Below are 13,812 nucleotides of genomic sequence, written 5' to 3'. Positions count from 1 at the left end.
TCTTCTTAGCTGATTAGAGGAGGTCAAGAGAAGATCAGAAGGAAAGAGAGGCATTGACTGTAGGTTTTCCCGGTCACAAGGTTGGATGGAGGGCCCAGAGAGGAGACATCTGAGGTGGCAAGAACAGTATGCACAGAGCTCAGGGGCGTAGAACCACCTCACTCATTTCAGGAAAGGGAGGTTAGTCAGGATGGTTGGAGCACAGGGGAGAGTTGGAGAGTAGGGGGAGATATTCAGGAGAAATGGGGGGGCCAAATGTGGGACACTCAATCACTCCCTTTTGAGTTTTAGGAGTTTTAGGCTTTATCCTATATATATGTGAATATCTTGTAGGCAGGTTAATGAAGTTAAATGATTGACCATAAATTCTTTTCTCTGTTTAGTTACACATTCTTTCCTTTTTTGTATTCCTTGCCTCTTTTTTTTTTTTTTGTTCCAAGTCCAAAATGAGGTCTTCTGTTCCATCGCAGTCCATTTATGTAGCTCCAAGTATCTGCCATTTCCACGCTTTTATCTGTACTACCCAGTAGTCTTCCATTACCTCAAGGCTCCTAAAATGACAACAGTCAACTAATTAAAATGAAAATGATTCTCCATGAGAAGATTTCACTTCAAATGAGTCATGGAGACAATCTGGACTTGATTTATAGAAAAGACAGTCTTAAACTTGAGAGGCAAGTTTAACCTTTCTGCCAATATAGAAGATTAGATTTGCAAACAATGCCCGTTTTCTTTACAATGAATTATTTTCCCTTTTATTTCTATAAGAATTAGTGGCACTTATATTATTATGTATTATGAATTATGTATGACTCATTAAGTTCTACCAAGCTACACTCACATTTAGAAGGCATTGCCAGAAAATCTCGCCTTTAGGGAAACCGAGCTGTCAAAAAGTCAACAGTTACCTAATTGCTCTGGGAAATACAATCAATTTATAACAGTTAGGCTACTGAGGAAACACTTGGATTGCCCAGGCTTTCTGTGGTGGAGAACTTCCTCCTCCAGTGGGAGAAACTGCCAGTAAAGGAAGAATGACGATTTACATACCATAGCAAGGCTAATCTGCCCCAGGTCTTAGTCACAGCCTGCCTATTTGAGACATCCTGGGAAATCCCTATTTGGAAGAGAAGAAAAGTTAAAATCCCAGTTGCAGTGCTTATAACTTTATTCTGTGTAATTCCTGTCCACAGTCTGTTCATTTTTAATGAAAACCTATTGCTGTTATTTTCTATTATGAATTAATGGTGATGTGTGTTTTTTAAATTTTGTATACTTGCTCTCACCTTAAAATATATCTTAAGAGACTTTTTCCCCGTTTTCCTTTCTGCTTTCCAAGACTCCAGGAAAAACAGCTTCCATGGCACATTTTGTACAGGGCACATCTAGAATGATTGCTGCAGAAAGTTCTACGGAGCATAAAGAGGTAAGAACATATTTCTAGGAGATGAGTTGATCACATCTAGCATTGATGGCATTTCTAGTGGTTAATTGTGCACTTATTAGTAAGAACAGAAATGGCTAGTTTGCTTTCTTTAGCTAAGATTTGCTCTGTATTTTTAACCAATATTATGTAACATAGAAAAAAATATCTAAGTAACCAGTACATTGCTTTTAACCCACTAGGCTTAAATTCCTTTCAGCCTTCCAATTCTGTGGGTTCCTTATTTTGTTCTTGATTTTTGTTCTATATAAAATCTTAAAAGAATACTATATTGGTGTGGGAAGAAATAGAACATATTGTAACAATAGAGTATCTGTAGTAACATTTTTGTATATTTACAATTGATACCACAGATTTTGTTCAGCAACAGAGACTACTGCTAATTGGATGAATGAATTCAAATATTTTCTAGTTTTCTTTTACAGATAAACAAGGTATAATGGGAAACTAAATGGAAACTTCTATTCATTTAAGTTTTTAATTTGGTAGCATCAGACCTTGAATATACACTGGTAAGGATGTTATCATAGAGAAAGAAGTGCCCAGATGCTTTGAACAGAAATTCTACTTTACAGGGAATAATTATAGGAAATTATTTATAGGGAATAACTGTTCTGTAAGCAGCCCTTACTAGAAGCAATGACTGAAAATCTTTGTAGTTACTGCAAATCAGATGCCTTCATTAGCAACTGCAAAGCAAAGTAAATACAAATGAAAAGGTCCCCCAAACCTTTGTATTTGATTAATTTCACTTTATTTTATAGAAACCTGAGACATATGAACTATAACAAAATGTTGATTAATCTCCAGAGAAAGCTCTGGTGATACATTTGTGACTTACATGCCATTCCTAGTCACTATGTTCTCTATTTTTCCTCCCTCCTATCCTCCCCCACTTATAACTGAATATTACTTATGAATTTGAAAAACCAGTATTCGTGCAGTTACAAATAGGGCCTCTTGCAGATTTGGTATCTAGATTTTCAGTAATTTTTATATATTAAAGAAAAATTAAGGATAAAATGTATTATAATTTTCTTCCAGAGAAAATTGTTTATGGGGAAACAAACAAAAAGCACACTGTCTCATTGTTCCACATCTGGGCTCCCAAAGGCAGGGACATACAAATGCTTGCCAATCACAGATTTTTGTCTACATCACAAACAGAGAGAAGCCATTTTTGAGGACACGTAATTTATTCCTTAGAATTGGAATACATTGAACTTTAGTATGAATCAAGATTACCTAGGAAATGTATTAGAAATAGAGGTGCCCTGGCTGCTCTTCTAGAAATTCTGATCCATTGTTCAGGATGCTCTATGTTTAGCAAGCTTAACGGTGACTTTGATGTGCTCTTGTGGTGAGAACCACTGTTCTAAAATCCAGTCTTACTGTGCCCCTACTTTGCTGATGACCTCAAGATACACTAAGTAGGGCTGGCTCACAGCATTTTCCAGATCAAAGATGCTTAATAGTTAGTCTGTTCTAACCCAGAATGGGTCCAGTTTCTTGGAAGTCTTCCCCAAAAGAAGAAGGTCCAATTACGGGCCCCAGCATACTTGACACTTGGGTTTCAGTGTCACTCTTGGTGCTCAGCCAGACCACCTTCTTGAGGTCAAGAGCAAATATAATCATTCAGAATTTATTGACCCACAGAAGACTGTCTCTTTTTAAATGTGGTCTTAATTGTAACATAGGTCTAAATAGGAAGAAGCTAAGGAAACGAGAACATCTATGCTTACCATCAAACCCTAAAATGCTGAAACATAAACAAACAGAGAAAAGATAGAAAATTCAGTTTTATAAATAATTTCTGATGAAAAAAGGTGCTTGAAATCCCATGATGATTGCAAAAGAACAATTTCCTGTACACATTTCTGGCAAAGACCAACAACATGTTTTGAAAATATTTCTTAATTGTTCATGAATACCTTTAAGCAATTTAGTGGTCCACAGTAACTATTAAGCCTGAAACTGATTACAGATGTAGGAATTACTCTCATCACCCAATTCATTGTATTACTTATATGACTCTGAGATGAGATAGTAATAAGACTATTGGATTATCATAGAGGATCCAGTCCTTTATTTAAGTAAATATTGTTCTTAGTTGATTTAGGCAGATGGCAGACAGCTTCCACAGCTTTTGTGTTATCTTTAAATGAATACTCTCACTCCTGAAAAAAAAATAACTGAAAAGAAAGGTGGTAAACTTTTCATTAAGCCAGTAATTTATTATTAATCTAAACTAGTAACCTAGTGACTTTATTCAAGGAGCTGGCTAAAATTACACAGTAATTACACAGTAATAGCTGTATGTTTTTGTCTTTATTCTTGATGATTTTGTCATTCCTCTGACTTTTACTGGGTCTACTTTTCAGAATATTACTCACATACATGTTCATGGACACAGCCACCAAAATGACTTTTTTGAAATGTTTACTATAAAAATACCTAAAATACGTCCATGAAACTTAACTGATTTCTGAATTGTCATTTTTTCGGAAAAGGATTGAAATCCAAATTCATAAAATTTTTATCTCTGACTTACCCATTATAGTATATAGATATATTTATAATTTATTAAAGAATTATATTGGTAACTAATTTATATAAAGGATTCTAAAACATAATATGAAGCTGATTCATCCACCAGCCATGATGAAGGACTTAGGGTATGAGGATTATTACTGCTAGAATCAGGTATTTTTATAAATTGCAACAGGAGAGTTGGCCAAATGCATGGGATTTGTGAGGAACAGTACTTCTGTTTATTTTGTAAACAGCTTTGTTTCAATCTTCTTCTTCTTCTTTTTTTTTTTTTTAAGTGTGCTGAATCATCAACAAGAAAGAACTTGACGAATTCTCTTGAACAAAAGATAAGGTGTTTGGAAAAACAAAGAAAAGAGGTAACTTAGAAATATTCGCTAAAGCCACAGGTGCCATGGGTTAATGCTGAGGATAAAATAATGTATTATCCTTATGCCTTTTATTTTTGTTATCAGGTCACAGTATTTATCTTTAAGATACTGGACTGCACTATTTTGAGAGCAAATGCTTTTTTCTTATTCACCTGTATGTCGCATACTTGTTGTCTCAGTGTCTGTGCAGTGATGAATGAAAAACGACAAAGTCATAAGTCTGGTAATATAATCCTAATTTTCTCAAAACTTAGATGTTTCCTCCACACAGACCAAGTTACTCTATCCTTTATGCCTTTATCCTTTGTGCCTTATGACCTTGACCCTTTATGCCTTGCAACTTGACACACCTTGAAACTCAAGGTTTCTTGAGTTACTTGAAAAGTCTTTAAGTATAGTTGATTTAGGTGCTATGACTTCATGAACTGGGCATCCAAACACATGGGAGTTAAAAAGCATTATCATAAATAAAGTTTGTTTCTGAAATGTTCCTGGGAATTAATGGGTATTATTTGGAGTTTTATTTTTCTGAGCTTAATGAATGTTAGAACCTCTTTACTCTTCTTGACAGAGGAAGTAGTGAAAAGTATAACAATTTTAGCACTCTGTATATTGTCAATTTTGTAATTCCTTCTTTTTTTTTTTTGAGACAGTGTTGCTCTGTCACCCAGGCTGGAGTGCAGTGGCATGATCTCAGCTCACTGCAGCCTCTGCCTCCAGAGTTCAAGTAATTCTTTTGCCTCAGCCTCCCAAGTAGCTGGGATTACAGGCGTGCAGGATCATGCCCAGCTAATATTTGTATCTTTAGTAGAGATGGGGTTTCGCCATTTTGGCCAGGCTGGTCTCGAACTCCTATCCTCAAGCGATCTGCCCACCTCAGCCTCCCAAAGTGCTGGAATTACAGGAGTTAGCCACCGTGCCCAGCCTGTAATTCCTTTTCTAATTCATTCTGTGTACTACATCTTTCATGTTCTCTTGTATGGTGCCTTCTACTCTTCTTTGATACTTGAAGAATATTGTGACCTTCTGGAAAATTACTGAACTATGGCAGAGTAATGTTACTATAGTATACACATGGGAATCCCTAAAATGCCAACAGGGTAACTCTCGATATAATAATATTATACAGTTTCATACTAAATAATGATATGTATTTTCAGCATAAGAGTTACCTAGTAACTGCCACTCTGGATTCAGTAGTTTGCTTTTTAATTAGGAGAAAGTTTTGCTATTTTTTAGTCATTACGACTGTCTTCTCAGTGTCTGTTCCATATAGATAAGTGTTGGAATTTCTCTTAATGCAGAAAACTACAAACTTCCCCAACAAAAACTAACCACATATCATAGCATTTCTTCTGCCTTCTAATTAGCAGATAGTCTTAAGATCTTTAAATTATTTGTAGCCTAAAATGCATCTAAATATTGTCCTACGACAAAACTATAATTTCTTGAAAACCTAAATTTTCAAAATGGTGATATTATCTATTTGTTGAATATTTATCATAAATCATGTGTTAATCTTTTAAAACACATTATTGCAAGAAAATCATGATCAGTTAATGGAGCCTAGGCTTTGTTAGCATAAATTCTGCTTTAAAAGAGCTTTAAAAAATATTTCATTATAATCAGTGTAAGCACATAGAAAAATACTAAAAAGTTTGGGAAAAGAATCTTCATGCATTAAGACATCTTACAGACAATCATCAATACTTACAAATTTTTTTCAGATTGTGGTTAGATTAAACAAAGAAACTGAAAATCCAAATAACTAAAAAAAGTTAAAAGTTACTCATAAACTGTTCAGCTGACTTGTCAAGATATACCTGAGACTTAATGGTTTTTCTTTTCTTTTCTTTTTTTTCTTTTCTTTCCATGAGATGGAGTCTCACTCTGTCGCCCAGGATGGAGTGCAGTGGCACAATCTCGGCTCACTGCAACTTCCGCCTCCTGGGTTCAAGCAATTCTCCTGCCTCAGCCTCCCGAGTAGCTGGGACTACAGGTGCATGCCACCACGTCCGGCTAATTTTTGTATTTTTAGTACAGACGGGATGTCACCATGTTGGGCAGGCTGGTCATGAACTCTTGACCTCAAGTGATCCCGCCTGCCATGGCCTCCCAGAGTGGTGGGATTACAGGCATGAGCCACCGCACCCGGCCAGTAGTTTTTCATATACGAACCAGTTATAAAAAGGTGAGAGTGTGTTCGATTTAATCATCCCAGCCCAATCAGAACTTGATGGAAAAAAATATTGTCTTCATCCATGGCTTCTAACACCTTAATAAGCTCAGAAAGTAATTTCTTTTTGACCAAATTTCCAAATGGGCAGAAATTCTTTGTTGATTCACCAAATTTTAATGATTTCAGCTCCTGGAAGTTAACCAGCAATGGGATCAGCAATTTAGAAGTATGAAAGAGTTATACGAAAGAAAGGTAAATACCTCTCCCTATTCGGTATTTTCTTTAAAGCCATTATCCTGGTGGGGCCAATTGTGTGAAGAGTCTCATTCATTTAGCTACAAAGAGCTTTGTGGATAGCCAACTGTTGGAAAATGATGGGGAGGGTGCTAAGTGTAGTATTGGTCTCATGGCACTGAAGATTAATGAACGGTGTCAGTGAGTTGTCTTGAGCAATAGCTAAAGAAAGGTGCAAAAATGGCCCCCAGTGATGTCTCAAGAGTTCTTGTGCACATTTATCATGGCTCACAGAGTATCCCAGCCTTACTTTTGTCACTAGAAGCCACAAAGACACAAAGTTATATGTGAGGTGAGATATGGTTTAAAGTCCATACTGTTTACACCAGGTTAGCCCTAATTCTTTAATTAGATAGCATGACCTATTTTCCACAAATAGAGAAACAAATGGTGGTAACAGTGAAAATGTGAGTAAAAATGGAGCAACCTCCTCTTCCATCTAAAGCATATTTGCTCTCAAGAAGCTCTGGTGAGAAAGGGGCTTTTGGAAGAAAACCTCCTTTAATACATAAAAGACAATTTATAATTTAAAATTATTCTATTTTCAAAAAGAGATAAAAAGAGAAAGTACTTTCCCCTAAATAATTCAGTATTAAGAAACTTGACCATGAGTATTATAATATAGCAGCATTTTTCCTTTCTTCCTCATTTTGTTACCCAGAAGTATTGAATTTAGAAGGTGCAGGATAATGTTCCTGCTGCACCAGGCAATGGTCAGGCAGCCTTGCAATATCCCTGCTGGGGCAATCCGAGTCTGTAAATGTTAAAGATGATGATCCCAGAGAGAATGCTTAAGCTGCTTTCTCGAACGGCTTGCAGGTGTGTGAAGACAGTGTTAGTGATGGCTATAATCTCCATCTTGGAAGATGCACCCATCTCTAAGATTCCCCCTCTGGACTGTGGCCACTCTGAGGACCTGTCACTCTGTCATCAGAGTGATTTGGCACCTAGTAGGAGGTCAAGTGCTGCAAATTACTGATAAATTAAAGGCCTTGTCTGTTTTTCTCTGGTGTAGGCATATTCTACTTAACGTGCTGCCCCTCATTGCCTTTTCCAGATCAGGCTAGGCTCACCTGGAGAGTTGAGAATAGAATGACAAACCTACAGAATCCCCTGGGTGTGGTCTAAGTCTTTTATGCCCTCTGAAGTAGGGGTGGTTTGGAGAAAAGAAGGAAGAGCTGGGTGGTTTGGAGAAAAGAAGGCTGTTTTGGTGCAAGGCCAAGCTCCCTTTGAAACGCGAGTATCCCGATCTGTGTTAGGGACGGTGGGAACTAGAACCTCTCCTTAGGGGACGTTCTGGGGTGGGGCGTTTCTGCCAAAGTTCATAGCCTGGGAATAAATTCAGGGGCTTGTGAGCTTCAGAGAAGGTATCTGCAGCTGTTTGTGAACGACCACCTCAGGTAGCAGAGATGAAGATGAAACTTGACGCCGCAGAAAGATTCCTCAGCACGCGGGAGAAGGATCCGCATCAGAGGCAGAGAGAGGACGGCAGGCAGAGAGAGGACGGCAGGCAGCGCGACCTGACCCGGGACCGGCTGCAGCGGGAGGAGGTGGGCGGGGCCCGGGTCCTCGAGCCCAGAGGATCCAAGTAAAAGCAAAGGGGCGGGGGGATTTCCTGTAGAAAACCTACCGTTTTATTAAAATCAACTCACTACTGAGCAACGACCGATGTGCAAGGGTGCATGGGTTACGCAAGTCCCCAAGAGCCATGAACAAGGGTCATTTCTCTAGAAGGAAGGAGATTCTCTGCCGGCTTCCTCCTGGTTTGCATAAATAGGCAGACAGTCATTCCCCAGGCCCTTCCAGGAAGAAGAAAACGGATCCATAGATTTGCTAACTCTCTAGGGCATTTCAGCCTAGGAGAAAATGATTTTTTCTTTTGCTTTTATTCGTATTTATTATTTTTATTAGTAGTGTTCATAATAATAATATGGCAATACCTTGTATTTGTGCAGTAGCTTTTCAAGCTTACAGAGAGATTTATATATGAGGTCTTACTTCTGTAACCATAAATTTATGACATTTTTTAAAGCCTTCATCCTCATTATCTCATTTAACATTGATGGCCCACCTGTGAGCAAAATATTATTTTTGCTATATTAAAGATGAGAAAGCTGAGATGTAAACAAATTGAATTGCCCACGTTGATAAAAAGGGACTTGAACCCAACCTCCAGATTCTAAAGCTCCATCAGCCCCTTGCTGAGAACTGGATGGTGACAATTGAGATGACAGCTTTTCCTAAAGAACACTTTTTCTTCCTGGTTTTACTTTCAATTATTGGACTTCATGAATATTGTAGAAAATGGGAGGAAACCTTAAACTCTAATGACCCCTCGTTATTTTAGGTATAGTAAGAAAAAACAAAGTGTAAAGACTCTGAGGGGAAATCTTATCACTGATATTGTGAGGCATTGGCAATATTTTAAAACATGTACAAATCTTAAGGCAATGTCTGAAATTAGCGCAGACAATGCCAGTCCAGGTTTTCCTACCTTGCTGAGGATGTCTTTGTCACAGTGAGTCAGGAAAACAGAATTTAGCAACACTCCCTTTCTGCCATGTAGCAGTCATTTCCTTTTCCAATTACACCCTAGCCAGGAATCTGAGTAATTTTTCCCTCAATGCAGTTGGGACCATTATCTCATTGGAATAATTTTCTCTTAAATTATGCTAAATTAGAAAATAATTGGCTTATTTTCTAAGTGTATATGTTCATTCTATTTTAATAAAAGCAAATAGAAATATTTTCCCTTTTAGAGAAAATGAATTACCTAAAGTGGATTTCTTAAATTTAATAATCATATTGGGAAATATTAGTTACTCAAATAACACACTTTAACACATATATTAGCTATTTTTGCATGTCAAGTGACCTATTTTCTGCAATATTTATTTTACTGGGTTAAAATCTCAATCTCATTAAGAATCCAATTTACTTCACAAAATGTTTGCTATCTATTATACAAAATTAAGAGGTAGGAGATATTGTCTGAATCCAGAGCCTGTTGATGTTTAAGCAGCTAACCTTCAGTTGTTTAAAACACTGCACTTCTGGATGACAATTTTAGATTGTCATCTAAAATTGGAGGAGTGGTGGCAGTTGGACTAGTTGATTTCTACCTTTTAAAAATAATAATCACAACAATAGAGTGATCTAAATAATGATCTGTAATGAAGGGTCTTATTGGCCTAAAGATTATTCTGTTTTCCCTCTTTCTAATACAGAATGATGCAGGAAAGAGCTTTGAGATATTTAGCATTTTTTTTTACAATGAGAGTTTTTTCTTTTTAAGACTTTCAGCTATTTTTCTTAATCACTTATCCATCACCTAGTAACAGTATATAGGGACTTGCTTATCCTGCAGACCCATTTATCTGACGATTGAAAGTAAGAATTGGGAATCCAGCACTTTGGGAGGCTGAGATGGGCAGATCACGAGGTCAGGAGTTTGAGACCAGCCTGGCCAACATAGTGAAACCCCATTTCTACTAAAAAATATAAAAAATTAGCCGGGCGTGGTGGCAGGCACCTGTAATCCCAGCTATTAGGGAGGCTGAGGCAGGAGAATTGCTTGAACCTGGGAGGCAGAGGTTGCAGTGAGCTGAGATCATACCATTGCACTCCAGCCCGGGCGACAGTGTGAGAATTCGTCTTTAAAAAAAAAAAAAAGAAAATTGGGAATTTTGATTTTTTTTCCTGGGGTCACAAAATTTCTAAGATACTTCAGTAAATTCTGATAAAAGAAAGGTTCCTTCAATCCTAGTTCTAGTGTGCATCCAAAGAATATTGCTCAAATGGAACATTAAGTTTAAAGTCTTGCAGGTCCTGTTTTTATTGTATTTCAGAAGGGTGACCCCTCAATCTGCCTGCCATGGCTGATATATCAGAATTCCTACAATATCATCTCATTTGACTTGTACTGATTTTTCTTTTCTTTTCTTGGTCTTAACTTCAGAAGGAAAAGGACCACCTAAATGAAGAATTACATGAATTGAAGGAAGAAAATAAACTTTTAAAGGAAAAAAATACTCTTGTGAACAAGGAAAAGGAACACTACGAATGTGAAATAAAACGCCTCAATAAGGTATCAGTCAGGTCAAGCATGGGAGATTAAAATGAGAAGTCCCTGCATAAAACATTCTTACTGAGAGTCACAACAAAATCTAGGCTGCAGTGTGGGTCCCACCCTTGGAGGCTTGCACAAGAAATTATCTGTGATTTTATAAATCACTCCTAGCTGCAGCTTTCAGCCATACTTGGCTAAGCAGGCTTTAGGGAATTTTTGTCCCTACAAAGATTCATCATGAAAAAGAGAAATGAGGAGGAATTATAGAGACAGTAAGAACGTTTCTTAGTTTGAAGAACCACATAAAGCAAGTGGGTGTTTGCAAACAATAACGTATCTCTTGGTCAACCGCAAAAGCTTCCTCAGGAAACAAACTGCTCTTTAAAATGATCACTATGGAGTTGGGTGTGAAACACACTCTAAGGAAGCATGCTAAATGCCGAATCCAAGGCTGAGATGATAGCTCTCTCAAGTGCAAGCCTAAAACCTGCTTTAAACCTACTTTAAAGTCAGAGCGAGGAAAGGTGTGTGTGTGTGCATGCAGGTGTGTGTGTGTGTGTGTGTGTGTGTGTTTTATGGACTAGTTCATTCATATTTTGGAGGAATGGGTCGCTAACTAGTTCAGGAAAAATAATCCTATACTATTGACTTTTCCAAGAGCCAACCCATATGTGGAACATAGGAATGCTCTAGCACATGGTTGAGTTGAGATATGCCTCTCTCAACTAGATATTTCATGATAAAAGCAACAGAAATTGTCTTCTGAAACAAGAGTAGGTGATTGGACTTGAAACAGGTGCTCAATCCCTGTATTTTGGACCACATGCCCATTGTTGTAGTTAACTAGTGTTCAGAGATGTCATTTAAAGGTCCTCAAAGTATTAAGTATGTGCCTGCATAGTTGATAGGATGCTTTGCAAATGTGATCCTGTAGTAGATCTGTTTGTGGGACAAGTTATTCTTCAGGAGAAAATGGGAAAGTGAGGATAAACTTCATAAACAATATACTTTATCCTCTAAGACAGAAAAACCATGCTCAGACATACAAATGCAGGGCAAAATCTATCTTTTCCCTCTTTTTCTCTTCCAGAAAATGTTGCACAAATGCATTACAGGAACTATAAATAATTGAGACTATATTTAAAATCCTCCCATTTTTGATACCATATTACAAGTTTTCTTACATTGTCTAGTTAATTTCCCTAAATGTAGACACAAAGATATAAACCTTGTAGATATTAGAACAGCCAAGAATGCTGTATTTTTGCTCATGTCCACGTGCACTCTTCATGTTTATGTATCCATATTTGTAGTTCACAGAAAATTGTTTTAAGTTAGAAAAATATACTTTTTCATCATTCCAGTGATTATATAATTTAATAATTCTATACAAAATTTTACATTTTAAAATTTTATGATTTTATAATTATAAAATCTCAATGAGAAAAATAATTTGAGTAAAATCAGATCTTTATACAAATGTCACCTCTCAAAGATGACTTTTCTGGCTATCCTAATTAAAATTATATACTATACTACTGGTGTTTCCTGGTTTAACTTTTCCTTGGAATTTATTACTGTCTAATATATATATAATGTCTAACTTTTTTGACTTTATTTGTTTTCTAGCTACTAATCTTGGTTGTTAGTTCCGTGAAGGTAGGATTTTCGTGCCAACTCCTCCATTAGGCACCCGAGGCACAGTGGCCAGGCCTATAGTACTGTTAGGGACCCATAAGTATGTTTACGTTTAATTTCTCTTAAAATTAGAAGAAAAAATAAACTTTGGGGTTGAAAACACATTTTCATATATTATGTATCCATCTTTATAGCAACGCATTTGTAAAATATCATTTTAACATGTATTTTTAGGGAGGGAGGGACTCAGGCAATGTCATAATGTGGTTCTGAATTTTTTCTGTTTTGTTCACTGCTTTATCTTGAATACCTAGAACAGGACCTTGCTCAGAGTAAGTTCTTAAATATTTATTGAATGAGTGAATGGATGAATTTAATTAGCTAGTACATAATATGTTTGGTAGACAATTCTGGACCCAGAATTCATGCTTCAACAGGCATAATACATTACTTATGGGTAGTGAGCAAAAAATAAAAGGATGCTTAAAGCCAGAAAAGATTTCATCCCACATCTATATTTTAAGCTGTCCCTTAAAAGTATAGATAGAAAGTGATGAGTTATGACAGTAGATTTTTGTCTTATTTAAGATGGGTATTGGTACCTAATGTAAGATATTATTGTTCTTCTATTTTACAATGAATATTTTTCTTTTCCTTATCACATTTTACCAATGTGATAAACAAAAGTTACTCAAAATGTTGATTTTGGCAGCTGATTTTGCACACCATCCATCACAGCATGGAATCTAGGGCCTACCCTCTATGTACAAGCTGAATGCCTGCTGACCCATTCACTCAGAAAAAATTTGTAATATGTCAGCTTAGTAATTAACATACTGTTTTTAGAAGTTCACACAATTATGTGTACTCTATTCAATTTATTTGCTTTGAAGAAAATACCTAGGAGTTTGTTTTTATCAGGCTCCTGAAGCCAGATGTTTAACCAAAGTGAAAACAATTACCTAAGGCTACTCAGCTCGTGCCATCTGTGGGCAAAATTGATTTGTCTAACATCTCAGTAGATCTGTTTGGGATATCCGTACTAATCGTAAATATTCTAGAATAGGTTATAGGTGTTTGTTCAAGGAAGTTGGGAAAGCCCAAAATGGAATAAATATCTATTAGACTCATCTTTCATTTATGACTCATTTACAAAATTTCTAGGATCCTGAATAGCACGAAAAGTAGATCAGAAAATTCAAATAACAAGATCTACAAAAGTAGTCTATTCCCAGGTGTAGGATAAGGAACCAGCATATTCCATTGC

General features: G+C 36.7%; 1 protein-coding gene across 3 annotated transcripts in view; it reads left to right on the top strand.

Moving 5' to 3' along the window:
• The first annotated feature begins 1,056 nt into the window (after positions 1-1,056).
• Positions 1,057-13,812, top strand: part of TNIP3 (TNFAIP3 interacting protein 3) — a 33,027-nt gene continuing 20,271 nt past the window's right edge. For 2 of the 3 annotated variants that reach the window (XM_054554420.2, XM_054554421.2), the window contains exons 1-5: positions 1,085-1,426; positions 4,273-4,353; positions 6,731-6,796; positions 8,239-8,388; positions 10,797-10,925. In XM_054554420.2, the coding sequence (XP_054410395.1) occupies positions 1,361-1,426; positions 4,273-4,353; positions 6,731-6,796; positions 8,239-8,388; positions 10,797-10,925 (492 nt within the window). In that variant the 5' untranslated portion in view covers positions 1,085-1,360. Of the gene's footprint in view, positions 1,427-4,272; positions 4,354-6,730; positions 6,797-8,238; positions 8,389-10,796; positions 10,926-13,812 lie in introns of all 3 variants that reach the window. The other variant, XM_009240288.4, reaches the window with a different exon arrangement.

Source organism: Pongo abelii, chromosome 3 (assembly GCF_028885655.2).
Source record: "Pongo abelii isolate AG06213 chromosome 3, NHGRI_mPonAbe1-v2.0_pri, whole genome shotgun sequence".
NCBI lineage: Eukaryota > Metazoa > Chordata > Mammalia > Primates > Hominidae > Pongo > Pongo abelii.
Note: the sequence above shows the minus strand (reverse complement) of the source record. Positions and strands in the feature narration are given on the sequence as shown.